The sequence below is a fragment of the Pseudopipra pipra genome, chromosome 3 (assembly GCF_036250125.1).
Source record: "Pseudopipra pipra isolate bDixPip1 chromosome 3, bDixPip1.hap1, whole genome shotgun sequence".
Classification (NCBI taxonomy): Eukaryota; Metazoa; Chordata; class Aves; order Passeriformes; family Pipridae; genus Pseudopipra; species Pseudopipra pipra.
This window is the reverse complement of record NC_087551.1, coordinates 86,205,335-86,219,659: the sequence shown is the minus strand read 5'-3', so window position 1 is coordinate 86,219,659 and position 14,325 is coordinate 86,205,335. Positions and strand designations below refer to the sequence as shown.

The 14,325-nt window shown below is 38.3% G+C and overlaps 1 protein-coding gene across 49 annotated transcripts in view; it reads left to right on the top strand.

Annotated features, from left to right (window-relative positions):
* Positions 1–14,325, top strand: part of RIMS1 (regulating synaptic membrane exocytosis 1) — a 318,203-nt gene that overhangs the window by 107,676 nt on the left and 196,202 nt on the right. For 48 of the 49 annotated variants that reach the window (XR_010429395.1, XM_064650149.1, XM_064650188.1 and 45 more), the window contains exon 2: positions 12,980–13,193. The exons of the other annotated variant lie outside the window; for it this stretch is intronic. Coding sequence is in view for 47 of the 48 variants with exons in the window: in XM_064650149.1 (XP_064506219.1) it covers positions 12,980–13,193 (214 nt within the window). In the remaining variant the exon portion in view is untranslated. The remainder of the gene's footprint in view (positions 1–12,979; positions 13,194–14,325) is intronic. 49 annotated transcript variants of the gene reach the window in all.

Genomic DNA, 14,325 nt, shown 5'->3' with positions numbered 1-14,325 from the left:
CCCCTAGGTCATTACGGCTGGTTTTCCTGCAGCAGGTATTGCATGAAAGTGGAAAGTAAAATAATATAGTCATTTACCGCTGCGGTTTTGATGCATGCGTACTTCCAGCAATCTTTAAAAAGTTGAATATGTTTATAGGCCCTGTGTTTATTAGGTAGATAATGCTTGGCCCTGAATGTGTGTTTTAATGCTTCAGTAAGAGTGGGACTGTGACATAGTGATAGTTCTATAACTTTTTAAGTGGTTGTTGCGTTACGGATTAAGCTATAAACTGCCCAGAGTGGTTACACTTTTATTTAAGACTTTTTAAAAGCCTTTTGGTTTGTTATAACCCCAAATTAGTGTCTGGAGAAAGAATCACACACTCTTCTCTAAGAGAAATTCTTTTTAATTTAGTGAGAAAAAGAAGATATTTTGGCAAAAGGTTTTTAGAGGAGTAAAATACAACCAAGAAAAAAGCATTTCACTAAAACATTCAGCACAAAGACCCATTCCACAGGAAACACCCACTAAAATCAATCCATATACCAGCTTTAGTAAAACACTGTTCATCGGTTTTAAGTTACCCACAAGAGCAGGAAAAGAATAAAAGAAAACAGATTAAAAGGGGTAAAGAAAGAGAGAAGAAACAGAGAGGAAAGGAAAAAAAAATGGTTACCAACAAGATTTGATGATTCACATGGTGTCACCTGGGGAGGGAAAAGAGGGAGAGAAAAAAGAGGGAGACCACATGGAGTGTCGTGTATTTATAGAGTTCAGTTTTCCCTCCCAGGCAGGATATCCTGTCAGTGCCTTTAGGCCAGAGTGAGTTGTGCTGTAGCAGTCACAGGCTCCAGGGGCATAGTGTAGTCAGGCTGCCTTGACTGACAGCCTGGCTACAAAGCCTTCAGCTCTGCCGTTTGCTCTGCATGGGCTGTAGGTCTCGCCTCCAGCTCTGCCCTGTGCCCTCAGCACAGACCTGATGTGCAGGTCTTACCATGTGCCCGCAGGTCCAGGCCCAGCCCTTCCCCACAAGCACACACACTCTCAGTGAGTTGGTTCCGACCCATACCAATAATTCAGTGAGAATTGGATCCAGGATCTCACAGTCGTTATATTTGGTAAAGTTCAGCCTGCTCATGGCACTGTGTGTATGAACTCATGAAACTTTTTGAACTCTGTCACTTGGCATTGGTGACAACTCTTCAGAGCAAACCAGCTGCTCTCCTGCTGCATTGTCTGTGTTGGGAGAGCTGAGTGGTGAAGCAATTAAAAGGGAAAATACAGCAGAGCTGTGATGATTACGTGGGATGACTAATGTTGGTGAGGTTGTTCACAGAAGTAAGAGGTATAAAAATGCTCATACTGGTTAAGACCAAAGGACAAGGCATTGATACATTGTGATATGTTCTCACCACCCTTCTACTGGCCCCAGTCAAACTGTCAATGTACAGCATTGGGAAAAGGAAGAAGTCTACCAGAGAGGATCCCAGTGATTTTGGGGTCTCCAGCATCCTACTAGGTCTCTGGGTAGAATACCGTTTCCATAGCCTGCTGACTCTGTGGAGGTCTTTAAGGTGCTCTGCTTGCTGTCCCTTGCAATTAACTGCCTTCATAGTTGATGCTTTTTCTCTCTCTTAACCCCCTCTACCTCTCCCTCTGTTTTTTTTTCTTTTTAAACAAATTCTTTGACTCCAATGTTTGTTTTTCCAGTTTCATGGTAATGTTGACAGTCTTGAGCTCCGTCTTCCTTCCTTAAGATCATGTTACGGCTCAAGACAGTGGCCTGTTGGGGCTGCTCAGGGAAGTGTAAAAGTATAAGGCAAGTGGATAGACATGTCTCCTCTCTGTATGATACCACTTCATGTACTTTTATATTCTAGCAAACTGCTGATTTGACTGTATTAAGGCACAGGAATCTGCTCACCTAGGAAGCTGACAGTAGTGGGATGAGAGTATAGTCTAATCTGTGGGACTGATAATGAGTAAGTGAAATTCAAACAATAGCTGGAAGGGCAGCTACTATAGCTAAAATAGGATGGTAAAAGAAGTAGAAGGGTTGAACATTTAGCAAATATGGTGTGGCTTCTGCAGTGCAGAATGGAGTTATATGCTTCCCTAAGGCACAGAGGTAGCCTGTATGCTAAAAGGGTGCTGGACTCTGTTCCACAAGACCAAAGTTAATTTGTGTAGTACCACAACTTGTAATTTCCTTGTTTTCAAAAGCTTTGAATCTGATATTCAGATGAAACTATTGAGGACTGTGGTTGTTGCTTGCTGTTTTTAAAACAGGTGTTTCTGATGGGCTTAGGTACAAATGTTTATGAATATTGTTTTGGTGTCGAACTATGTGCAGGCTCACTTACTGGAGAAGACTTCATATTATATTAAGCTCTGTGTCACTGAATTTATGCAGTGCAATTATTTGTGGTCAGTGTAATTATTTGTGGTCAATTTAATGACAAATTTTACTTGGTTAATACTAAAAAATTGTTAAATTAGTGGAGCTATATCCTTTTCCTGTCCATGGAAGATAGGGAAATGGGTAGCTCCTTGCAAGTATATCCCACTCACCATCTTATTCTATGACATTTTCAAAATCATTAATGCCAATTCTGTTTGTACTTACATCATAAGCTTACTTGAGGGGCTTTATGTGAAACCTGGTCTCATGTCTGGCTTGAAATCCTGGACTTCTGTTGCTGTGACCTTTTCTGACAAAGCTTTCATTCTCTAGGACAGACAGCTGGAGTCTCTTCCACCCTGGTGTAATTTCCCACACTAACAGTTCCCTCTCCATCTTGGACAGATAGGTCATGTCTTTTATCTGTTTTTCTTGTATTCTGGATTTGTGTTGCCCTTTAAAGCTTTTCCATTGTTGTGCTGTGACCTAGAGATGTTCTTCCTGGCTTTTGTGCAAGCCATCTGGGACATGATGAGTAAGGTAAATGCCCTGCCCTAGAAGAGTGTTTCCAGATCGCAGCTCGTAACAGGTGGAAGGGTTTGTACCTACTTAAAAAGGCCAAGGAAGGGCCACAGAGGTTCCCAAAAGAGCAAGGGCTCTAGGTCCTGAGATGAAGCTGGGATGAAGCAGTACTGGGTGGAAAGTTGTTAACTCCCTCCCTCAGTCTTGTTTAATTTTTTTTTCTTACCTTTTAAAACCTTTATAGTCCAAATAATTCTTCAGAGTTGAAATGTAACGAATATCACTCCAAAACCCCCATGAAACCCTTCGTAATGCTACAGAAACACTTTTCATGCAAAAGAAAGACTTTAATTTTTGGACAATTGGCTTTTTCTGCACACTACCTTAAAGCATAGGAGCTATACTCTTATTTGAGGCAGTAGAAATAGTCATATGAGGAGAATGGAACATCTTTTTAGTGCCAGTATTGGTTTTCATATTTTTATTAACTCTGAATATGAAAAAAGAAAAACAGTTGATTTAAATTATTTGAATTTTTCATAAAAGCCATGGCATAAGAATGTATGTTTTCAAACAAAGAAGGGATAATCATTAATTTTTTTTTTCAGCAGAAGTCATTGATTCCTTCAGTACTAAATATGTCTCAGCATGTAAGTGTGTGGCAGTTTGAGCCACATTTGAGCTTTTTAATACAAAACATGCAGTTTCTTTCTGGATTCCTCAGCTATTAAGCCTTTTTTAGTACTATTATGAGTTGTTTTCTTCGTTATCTAGTTTCTCTTTTATACCTCAGAAAGCATAATGGTCATTTGGGAGGAACTGTGGGAAGATGGTATGTAAATTCCTTATTGTAAATATTGCACATTTTTGACTCACAGTTCTTCAGTTGTGTCAGGAAGGAGTCTGCTTATGGGCTGCAGTAATTTAAAAAACCCCAAACAAATATTTATGAAAATAAAGTTTTCCGGTAATCTATGTTAGGAAATCTTCCAGGAAGCTGAAAAATTGCATTTTAAGCAAGTTATTTAATGAGGTCATTTATATGCTCGCAGAAAACCTGCCTTTAGTGAAATGTTAGATTGCAAATGACTGTTACTGCTGGTGAAAAGGCACCAGATAAGAGCCCCGGAAATAAAGCTGCAGTCCATGCTACTTTGCTGGTGTATCTCTGCTCCAGTGTACTGAGGAGAGCCACTTTCTAACCAAGGTGTGGGACTTTTTTGCCTCAGCCTGTATAGAGTCTTGTGAGGATGCTGCCAGTTAGTATGCTCTTGATAATAGATTATAGGATGGAATTGGAAGTAGGATAGCTTGTACAGAGGGTGAAAGTATCTGTTACATGTGAACAACTTTTGTTTCCAGTGGTGGTGGCCACTTTCACCACAAAGATGAAACGTTTATCTTGGCCAAGCCTGAACTTTATCATGAGTTTCACAACCAAATTGTCCGCCATGTCATGGGGAAAAACATGAGGGTTGGAAAACAAAAAGTAAATTATTAGAATCATAAAATGATGAAAAAAAATTAAAAATATTATCTTCATGAATTTCTGAATCATATTAGGAGATTGGTGTTACCATATTGCCTGGAAGCACTCATCATGGACTATAACCCTTCTGAGTGAGTGTTTTTACACATGTAGGAAGAAAGGCAATCTTTGCCACAGGGGCAGTCTGCACTGTAAGTATTAGGCAAATAATAAAATAATGAGGGAATCTGTATTGTCTAGCCTGATAAGTAAAAGTTTTAACATACATAATTTTTGTCCAGATCTTTGTAGGCATGAAGATGAAGGAGAGTTTTAAGGAGCATAATGGGATGGTGGTGCTGCTAATACTCCCATGAGAGGCAACAAGGGAAAGTCCTCAAAGACTGTATTGGATGGGACTTAAAGCAACCCGCTCTAGTGGGTGCTGTCCCTGCCTGTGGCAGGGGGCTTGATACTAGATGATCTTTAAGGTCCTTTCCAACTCAAACCATTCTGTGATTCTTGCTTGAAACTTTAAATTGAGCAGAAGCGTCTCAGTACTGAATGAGAAATGATAGGCAATATGGAAATAGGCTGTCAAAGTCTTTGGAGGTGAAGATAAACCATTTATGTTTTATGCAGTAGAAAAGCAGATTCATCAGAGGAATACAAAGAGAGAGGTAAAATAAATTAAATTATATTTGTTGCAGAATTGTGATTAGACTATCAGCAGGGCAGGCATACACTGGCAAGAAAAGGCATTGAGGGATGAGCTGGTGATTGCTGACTCTAGGCTGGATGGATATGAAATTAGTTAAACTTTGTTTGTTTTGTTTTGTTTTGTTTTTTTCTTGTTTTGTTTTGTTTAGTTTAAGGTTTTGTTTTTTTTTTTTGGTTTGGTTTTAATTTGCAAAATTAGTCTCCACAACTTATAACATTTTAAGTGAAGGTCTAAATAGGTCTGAGTCCAGTGTGTAGCATAGTGGTTATTGGTTCCGAGAGGAAAGCAGAATGGAGAGAGTGATAAGGTTTACTGGAGGTGCAAGGAAATCTCTATTTCAGTTTATGAAGTTTGATGTACAGGTCAACTATGACAGGAGTCAGTAATCTATGCCAAACATTTCAGTTTGGATGGAAGGAGACAAATGTGAGGTAGAGAGACTGACCTGTGAGATTTGTGTTTGCACCGATAAAACAGAGAGGAAGAAGAGATCTTGGCATGTGGAGGAGAAAAGGCTGATGCCCAGCAGGAGTCAGATGATTGCTGGTGAGGTGAAAAATGTCATGGGCAGCAGATGAAGACCAAATTAAGAGAATAATAGAATTGAATGAAGAAACCTTCAGGCCAGGTACAATCTGAGATTTTGAGGAATATTTGTTATTTTTATTATAGGATATAGTACATGCTATAATATATGTTGTACATAATAGTCATTATGATATATTTATTAAAAAATGTGTAGGAGGGAGAGATGAGACCTACAGGAAATATGAATAGCGAAAGGTCAAACGTGTGGTAAGTCACAGAAAAGTGATGAGTTGGAAAACAGGTAATAGCAAAGGGGCTACAAACAGACAGTTTGTGCAGGAGAAAATATGGATATGGAAGCCATTAACTCTTTCATTTGCAGTCCTTTGATTAATGCTTGTACTTTTCTTAAAGAAATATAACCTTTTTTGCTCTGAAGATTAGTTGATTGGTTGTTGTCCTACCTGTTTCAAAACTTATAGAGAACCACTTCTTGCTTGCCTTGGACAAGCATTTTTTTACAGACAAATACTATACTTTGCTCTTAAAATGGCAGTTCACACTGAATAAAAAAGTACAGTAATAGCAATAATAAAGAAATATTAGCATCCAAATTCACTCACAAGTCTAATATTTTGCAATATGAGCACATTCAGCAGTTATTTGATCTTTATGAAATAACCAAACCAAGTATTATCCGTGCTAAAAAAGCAGCATACCCCAAAAAATTAAAAAATATACTGAACTTCAAATATGCTAACAGAATAATATTGCTGCATCAAGCATGTGGGAGCGGGAAGAGTTAGATATGTTTGTTTACTATTTACCCTTAATTTGTCCTATTTTGCAGAGGGTATAAATTTTAGTAACAGATTTATATGTCATGTGATGATTCATGAAGTAACCAGAAAATATATCTAGACTTCTGTGTACAACTTCAGTGTTCTTCTAGTCAACTGTGCAGATGCCTCATAAACTCCTCGTTTTCCTTTACTCAGACAAAACTATCCACAGCAGCTCGCTAAAGTTTTCTGTCTTGGCTTTGTTGTTTAAAGCATGTATTACTGTAAAGCATGACAAGATGACAGCTTTTCCCAGCTAAGGTGCTAGTGGGGTTGAGGCAAAAGCTAGATGCCACACTGCTCCCTCTGGGAACACCTCTGTGAGATTAGTACCTTCAGTGCTGGAAGGCATTCGGTGAGACTGAGCTAATTCTAGCTTTACAGAGCAGCTGAACAGTGTTTTTTCAGGTCACAGCTTCAATGTTGCTGCCTAAAATTTGCCAACAGGTTTTTAGATGTAGCTGTTGCCCTCCTGGGCATACTAAATATTATTGCTTGCATTTTTTAAAATTTATCATAAAAAGAAAGAATGCTAAGAACAGAAATTGGTAAGAGCCCCGCTTATCTTATGGACAAACTTGTTTGAGCTCTGTGTGATAATGTGTCTGTGGCATGGGACAAAATACTGCATTTTACTAAGCTTTTTTCATACATGCAGTAGCTACCGGTAGATAGTTACTTAAGGCTGTGTCATTTAGAAGGTGGGACTTTTTCTACTAACATGAACTCATGACAGGGCATAATATTTTTATAACATTACATCAGGTGTTCAATTTCAAGACTGAATCTAGTTGAACTCGGAGAGTGAAAATGCGATCTGCAGTGCCATCTGCTGGATTTCTAAGGAAGTGAAAAGTGTAGTTCCATACTACGTTTAAAAATCATTTTAAATGTAACTGCACATAAAAGAGACCCAAATCTTTGTCATTTTTATAAAATCTCTACAGACAGAGCATAAATATGCAAATTCACGGTTCTGTAACTTTCTACTCTTCAGCATATATCTGCAAATATTTCAGATAGATATTTAAAACATTTAAAACGTAGGAATTTAAAACAGGAAAAAAAGCAATAACATAGTATCTTGAAAATATTACACTGTTGGATTTCAGTTTTAATATCTGCTTAGTGGAGATGACTGCAGAGTATAGATATACATCTTGGTCCATCTCCACAGAACCCAACAACAGAAATGATAACTTCTGTGTGGCTTGATACACCCCTTTCTAGTCAGCCAATATTATGAATGGCCTCAGTGTCCATTGTTTGTCCTCCTAATTATATCAGTGAACTGTCTGAAAGGTTTAGGTTGTGTAAGATGAGTGTCCTCCAAGGCTTGCAGGTTTTGAGAAGTATATGAAGATATGAGTAAAGCTTTGCAGAATTGCCTATCAGCATTTTTTTTAGTAGTTTACACTGTCAAAGTAAAATACTGAATATGCAGATTAAAATATGGTACGTGTATGACACATAGCTAAAGCCGATTTTTTGTGCAATGTCTTTGAAGAAAAAGGGAGGAGGAAGCCACCGTGTTTTCTTGCGGAAAAAACTCTAGAAACCTTAACATATATTGAGTTATGTGTGTGCAGTAAAGGTGAACAGGTTAAGTCTTTCACTGTACACATAAAAACTGCATATTTTTTTTTGTGCACTATGGTAGTGATGCCAACCTCTCATGTATGTTTGGGAAGGTCCTTAGGCTGATGTGCCTCTCCAAGCAGCTTAGTCTCTTCCAGAATTTGAGCAACAGATTTGTTTTAGTCATGAGATTTGATGTACCCGAAGATTCTCCCATAGTATGACCTTTGTTTTTGATCATACATATGTGTCATGCCTGTGAATGTGAAATAGCAGGCACCCTCCCCAGCCAAGCCAGCTTATGTGGATGCAGCTGTTTTGTTGGAAGCGGTGCGAGGTCTGCACAAGTGGCAACAGTGTCATCAGAGTAAACTTATCCTTCAAGTGCCATTGAGCTTAGTAGTAGAACCAGATGAATTTTAGGGTGTATAAAAAAAATTGTGTGGATATATGCATATATTCCTCTTATATAGTAGCCTGGTTGCTCCTTCTGTCAGAGGAGATTGGATTGGTATCTGCCTCAAGGGTCTGCCAAGCCACTGTATCATATGGTGTTATTAAGTCTTTAGCCTAACCTTTAGGTGCTTGTCTACACTAAGGAATATTTAATAAAATTACATTTTCCTTGCATCTGATGAAAATTTGCTCTATAGCCTGAAAGTCAAGGAGCAAACTTGCAAAACATCCACCTGTATTTTAGTGCTTGCTTAATACTTAATATACTTCTGTATAAGGCAAAACTGTTGCGAGGGATTTACTGCTGCTGTTAGAGAATAGCCAGAGATACAGAAACCTAGCCTTTTCCTCAAAAAGGTAGAAAAAGTAGTTAAAAAAGAACTAATTGAATGAGACCTGCTGTGAGCTGGGTAAGATTCTTTCTGCTCTCTGAAATCTGCATTCATTCCCTCTGTTCTATAAAATATTAGAGTTTACTCAGTAGTGCCGTGTATGTCATGCAGGATAAAGGTTTTGAACCCCTCATGGTAAAAAGGGTCTTACACGGATGTAGAAATTAACAAATCTCTAAATAAGTGATACTTATTTATAAAGAACTGAAATCTCATCTCACTTAAGTTTTGCCTAGTTGCTACTGTGTTCATCTACCCCTTGGTGCACATAGAAGGACAAAACATCATCGTATTAATGCAATTCCTAAGCTTCATATGAGATAGAAAAAATTCAAATGTAGATGGTCTAAATGGAAAAGAACAGGAAAAGGGGCAGTGCTTACTGTTATCTTGCCTTTTCACGTTTGCAAGCAGCCAGGGCTTTTGGTTTTGCTTTCATGGATGAGAACTGAATTTAGTTTCCATGGTTCCATTTTTTAATAGAATATTTGATGTAATAGGAAATTTACCTACAGACCTTTCCGTTATTTAATTGCATTCTTTAAGCTAAATATTATACAAATTTCTGAATGTCTTTGTTTCTATGCATAAGTAAGTAGTTGTGTAAGATAATTCATATGTGTAATCCAGTTATATGTCCAAAAGTACTAAGTGTCTCCAGTATTTTGCCTAATTCTTTGACCTACTTTTCTCATCTTATTCAATACTGCAAAGGTTTTTAAAGTAGATTAGTAAAAAAAAAAAAAAAAGACAAAAATCCCCTTTGCTACTCCTGCGAAATTTTTTATTAATATAAAGCATTAAGTATAATGCATCATGTTTGTAGTGAGGGAGAATAGATTATTTTGCTGCTTAGCTTTTGCTGTTGCTGCATCCTCACTAGAATGTGCCCATGTGAAGTCACTGGTTTTAGTGTGAGTGCTGGTTAATTTATGTAGTTACAAGCATTGATATTCCTGTCCAACTGAATTATGTCTACTTTACAATGATTCCTCTGAGTCAAGTTAAATTGTAATTTTTAGGCTTGAGTATCATGTTAAAGTAAAAATATCCACTTCACTAAAACAGTATTTCATACAAAAAACACTGATTACTTGCATCTTAAAAGTCCAGACAAGTTCACCACACCACACCCCCCAAAAGCCCACAGAAACATGAAATTGTGTCACTAAAAGTGCATTGGTTAAATGGTGTGAGTCTCAGTGCTAATTAAGGAAGTGGGTAGCTCAAAGCAGGTAGTGGAGATAAAAGATATCACCAACACCTTTCTAGATAACGCACCTACTGTTTCCATTTATTAAACTTTAGATTCCCTGTTTCTCTTAATAATCAACGTAGCTGCTCATGATTTTTTAAAATGTTGTCTGTGGAGATCTAGATTTAAAGCAACATCTGGAAAAGTGGGTAAAAAGCCTGGGTTCCACATAGGACGGTGAAAAACCTGGTTGTTCCGAGTACCCTACTGGACTTCCTCTTGGGCTGCCTGAGGTCTTTGCCCAAGCTCATGACAGGTCAGGAGTTGCAGTGCTGTCCTGTTGCACCTAAATAAATTTTTCTTTCTTGTATGATTTGATGACTAATAAGATAGTTAACAGCTAAAATATCATCCTTTTAAATTAAACTTCATGTTGGATGAAGTAAACTAAGCTTCATGACAGCTGAGCTTGCTGCTTTAAAAAGGGTGATCCTGCCCTTTAGAGGTCCCTTTAATTTCTGGATTCAGGAGCTCATGTCCTACATTCATCCTGGGTCTCCAGTTTCCTACTCAGAGCAGAGCAAATCCATAAGCAAAATGATGCAATTTCTGGTTTGGGGTTTTATTTGGGTAGGAGAATTAATTTTATGTTGATTCAGGTTCATGGGTTAGCTCACTGAGAGGGATCTGGTGAACATCGAATTCAGTGCTGTAGTGGGTTTCCCCTGGCCAAATGCTGGGTACCCACTAAAGCCACTCCCTCACTCTCCGTCCACAACTGGACAGAGGAGAGAGAAGAAAAAAAAAAACCAGCAAAGAATTTGTGACTTGAGGTAACAGCTGGGAGAGGTCACTTACTGATTACCTTCACAGGCAAAACAGACTCAAAGTGGGGATATTACTTAAATTTATTACTAACAGGATAAAAGCCAAAGAGTGAGAAATAAAACAGTCTTAAAAACACCTTCTCCCCACTCCTCCTTCTTTCCATGTTCTCCCTCCTCCCCCCCTGTGGTGCAGGGGGACGGGAATGGGAGTTAATGTTCAGTTGTGGTTTCTGCTGCTGCTCAGAGAAAGGAGTCCTTCCCCTGCTCCCGTGGAGTCCCTCCCACAGGAGACAGTCCTTGATGGACCTCTCCAGCATGAGTCCATCCCTTGGGCAGTAGTTCTTCCCAAACTGCTGTCCTGTGGGTGACTCCTCCATGGGGTGCAGTCCTTCACAAATGAGCTGTACCAGCATGGGTCCCCAACAGGGGCCACAAGTCCTACCCAGGAAAAAGCTGCTCCAGTGTGAGTTTCTCTCTCCATGGGCTGCAGGTCTATAGCAGGACCCTGCTCCATCTTGGCCCCCCCACACCCATGCGGTCACAGTCTCCTTCATGCATCCACCTGCTCCAGCATGGGCTCCTCCATGGGCTGCAGGTGGGTCTCTGCACCCTGATGGTCCTCCATGGGCTGCAGGGGCACAGCTGCTCCACCATGGTCTGCACCACGGGCTGCAGGGCCTCAGCTCCGGCACCTGGAGCACCTCCTGCCCCTCCTTCTGCACTGACCTTAGAGTCTACGTTGTTATTCCCATGTTCTCACTCTGCTTTTCCTGACTGGAATTCTTTCTGTGCAGCAACCTTCTGTTCTTAAATATATAATCACAGAGGCGTTACTATTGCTCCTAATTGTCTCGGCCTTGGCCAGCGGCAGGAAGCCTGTCCTGGAGCCGGCTGGCATTGGCTCCATGGGACAGGGGAAGCTTCTAGCAGCTTCTAACAGAAGCCACCCCTGTAGCCCCCTCGCTACAAAAACTCAGCCACAGAAACCCACTACAGATGCCTAAAGAACAGTTGCAGTATGCAGCCAGGTTCAGGAGAAGACCTGGATTAGACCTTTAGCTGGTTCCCCTATGCAATGTCATCTTTGCCAGCAAAATCTCATAGAAACAAACCAGAGAACATTTTTTTCCTCAGGGATAATGTAACTATGATAAGAAAGATTTTATCACTAAGTATATTGTTGTTATTATTATTATTATTATTATTATTATTATTATTATTATTATTATTATTATTATTATTATTATTCCTGAGTTATAGAAAGGGAAGTGAAGGCTAGAGGGCCGAGTTCTATTCTCTGAGCTGGTGGTTAGGAGCTGGGTCATTTGTGTAGCAACATGCTTAACAAATTGGTGGGCATAGTGTCAAGGTGTTTGTTATTTGGGGCAGCTGGAAGAGAAGAGGTACTTCTTTAGAAACCAATCTTCATCTTAGGAATCTCTATATCTGCTAATACTTCTGTATACTTCTGCAGCTAAGCTGGAAGAAATGTCTGTAATTAGGGATAGAGAACCTTAAGTAGTCTCCCATACTTAACAAGAGAAAACACAACAGGTTGTTAATATATAGATTTGAAATAAAAAAGATGTTCTCATATTCTTATAAAGTCTGTGATTGTAGAGTGTTTTGAAATAGTTGTTATATGTGTTAGTAATTTAGATTTTGAAAACACTGTAACTGAAGATTGATTTACATATTTTTATTACACCTACTGTATAAATAAAGTTGGTTACAAAGCAATTCAAATTTCTGCAGCCAATTATTTCTTTTATTCAGTAAATGGTAGACAGTCTTGTTTAGCGCTATGCATTTGCATCAATTTCTGGTCAAGTGAAATGATTTGCTCGTGAGCTTTGAAGTAAACCTATAAGAATAAATATGTCTTTTTTTTTCCTTTAGACTGACCTATACATTCTTTCATGTGCAGAGTCTATTTGATATGAGGTACATTTAGTGTTGTGAACATGCCAAGAATATTAGGTAGTGTTGCAAACTGAAAGAAAGAAATACACAGTAGTGGTCTTTCCTCCTATTCTTGCTATATAAACTTTTTTCTCATCTATGCAGGAGGTTGCATCAACAATTTGAAAGCTATAAAGAGCAAGTAAGAAAGATAGGGGAAGAAGCCCGCCGTTACCAGGGAGAGCACAAGGATGATGCTCCAACATGTGGAATCTGTCATAAAACAAAATTTGCAGATGGTTGTGGCCATTTATGCTCTTATTGCCGGACCAAGTTTTGTGCTCGATGTGGAGGTCGTGTCTCTCTGCGATCAAACAATGTAAGTCTCCTGATGTGCACTCTTAAGAAAAAGCCTCCTTGACATTGTCGTGCTGCAGATTGTTCACCTTAAGTTTGGCATTTCATGCTTCATTTTACTTAAATGTTTCATTTATTGCTTCATTATGAGGTGTGTATAATGTAAAATAATGTATTTAATGATTGTGGAGCTACTTGGGATTCACAGAGTTAATTAAAACAAAAAATAATAGTAGTGTATAGTTCTACTGAGTGATGGCTTGAAAACAATATACTTGTTTTTCATAGAATGAAAGAAGAAACCCTTTTGCTCAGGCACAACTCCACATTAATAACTTTTTATTGACCTCTTATTTAATTTTACATTTTTTTTTGTAGAGCTTTTCATATACATTTGTAGATTTCTTTTACATAAAGTCAGTCAATTTTTGGTTAGAAGAAAGTCTCAACCACTTTTCTTAGCACACTGAAAGTGTTATGTCAATTTATTTTAAATTTATTTATAAAATAAACTATAGATTAATCTGGGTTAAGTATTCTACTTTCAGGCAGGTGACTAAATCTTTCTCCCTCTGATCTGCATGTGGTTACCTGCAGTAGCTGTTCATAAAACTGAAGGGTATCTGAGATTACCCTCAAAAAAATGCATTTCAGGTTTATTTTAGAAGTTTTCCATAGCCTCGATGTACTTGTTAGTTCATTAAATTAAATTCACATTCTGAAAAAAACTATATAGGTGAATTGGACAAAAATTTGCATATCTATATGTGAAAACTTCCAATATTATTATAAATAGATGCATTACATTGCATCACCTGCAGGTGGTGTCATTAGAGCAACTCTCTGAAAATATAGTTTACTTTAATACATCACATTATACTATTAATTAGAATGCATGTGATACAGCTTATCTTTACTCAGAAAAAAAATTGAATATATTTTAATTATTTTTCACCCATTGTTTCAAATCACAGAAACGGAAGAGTGTCCATTCATTTGTAACTTGCCTTTTGTTTGTTACATTGTTTATGCTTCTGTGGGTCAGGGTGGGAAAACATGTTTACAACATATGCAGTAATGTCATCTTTTTATTTAAAGCTCTTTTTTTTTAATTTTATATTTTTATCTCTTCATAGAGAGTTACTAGAATTGCA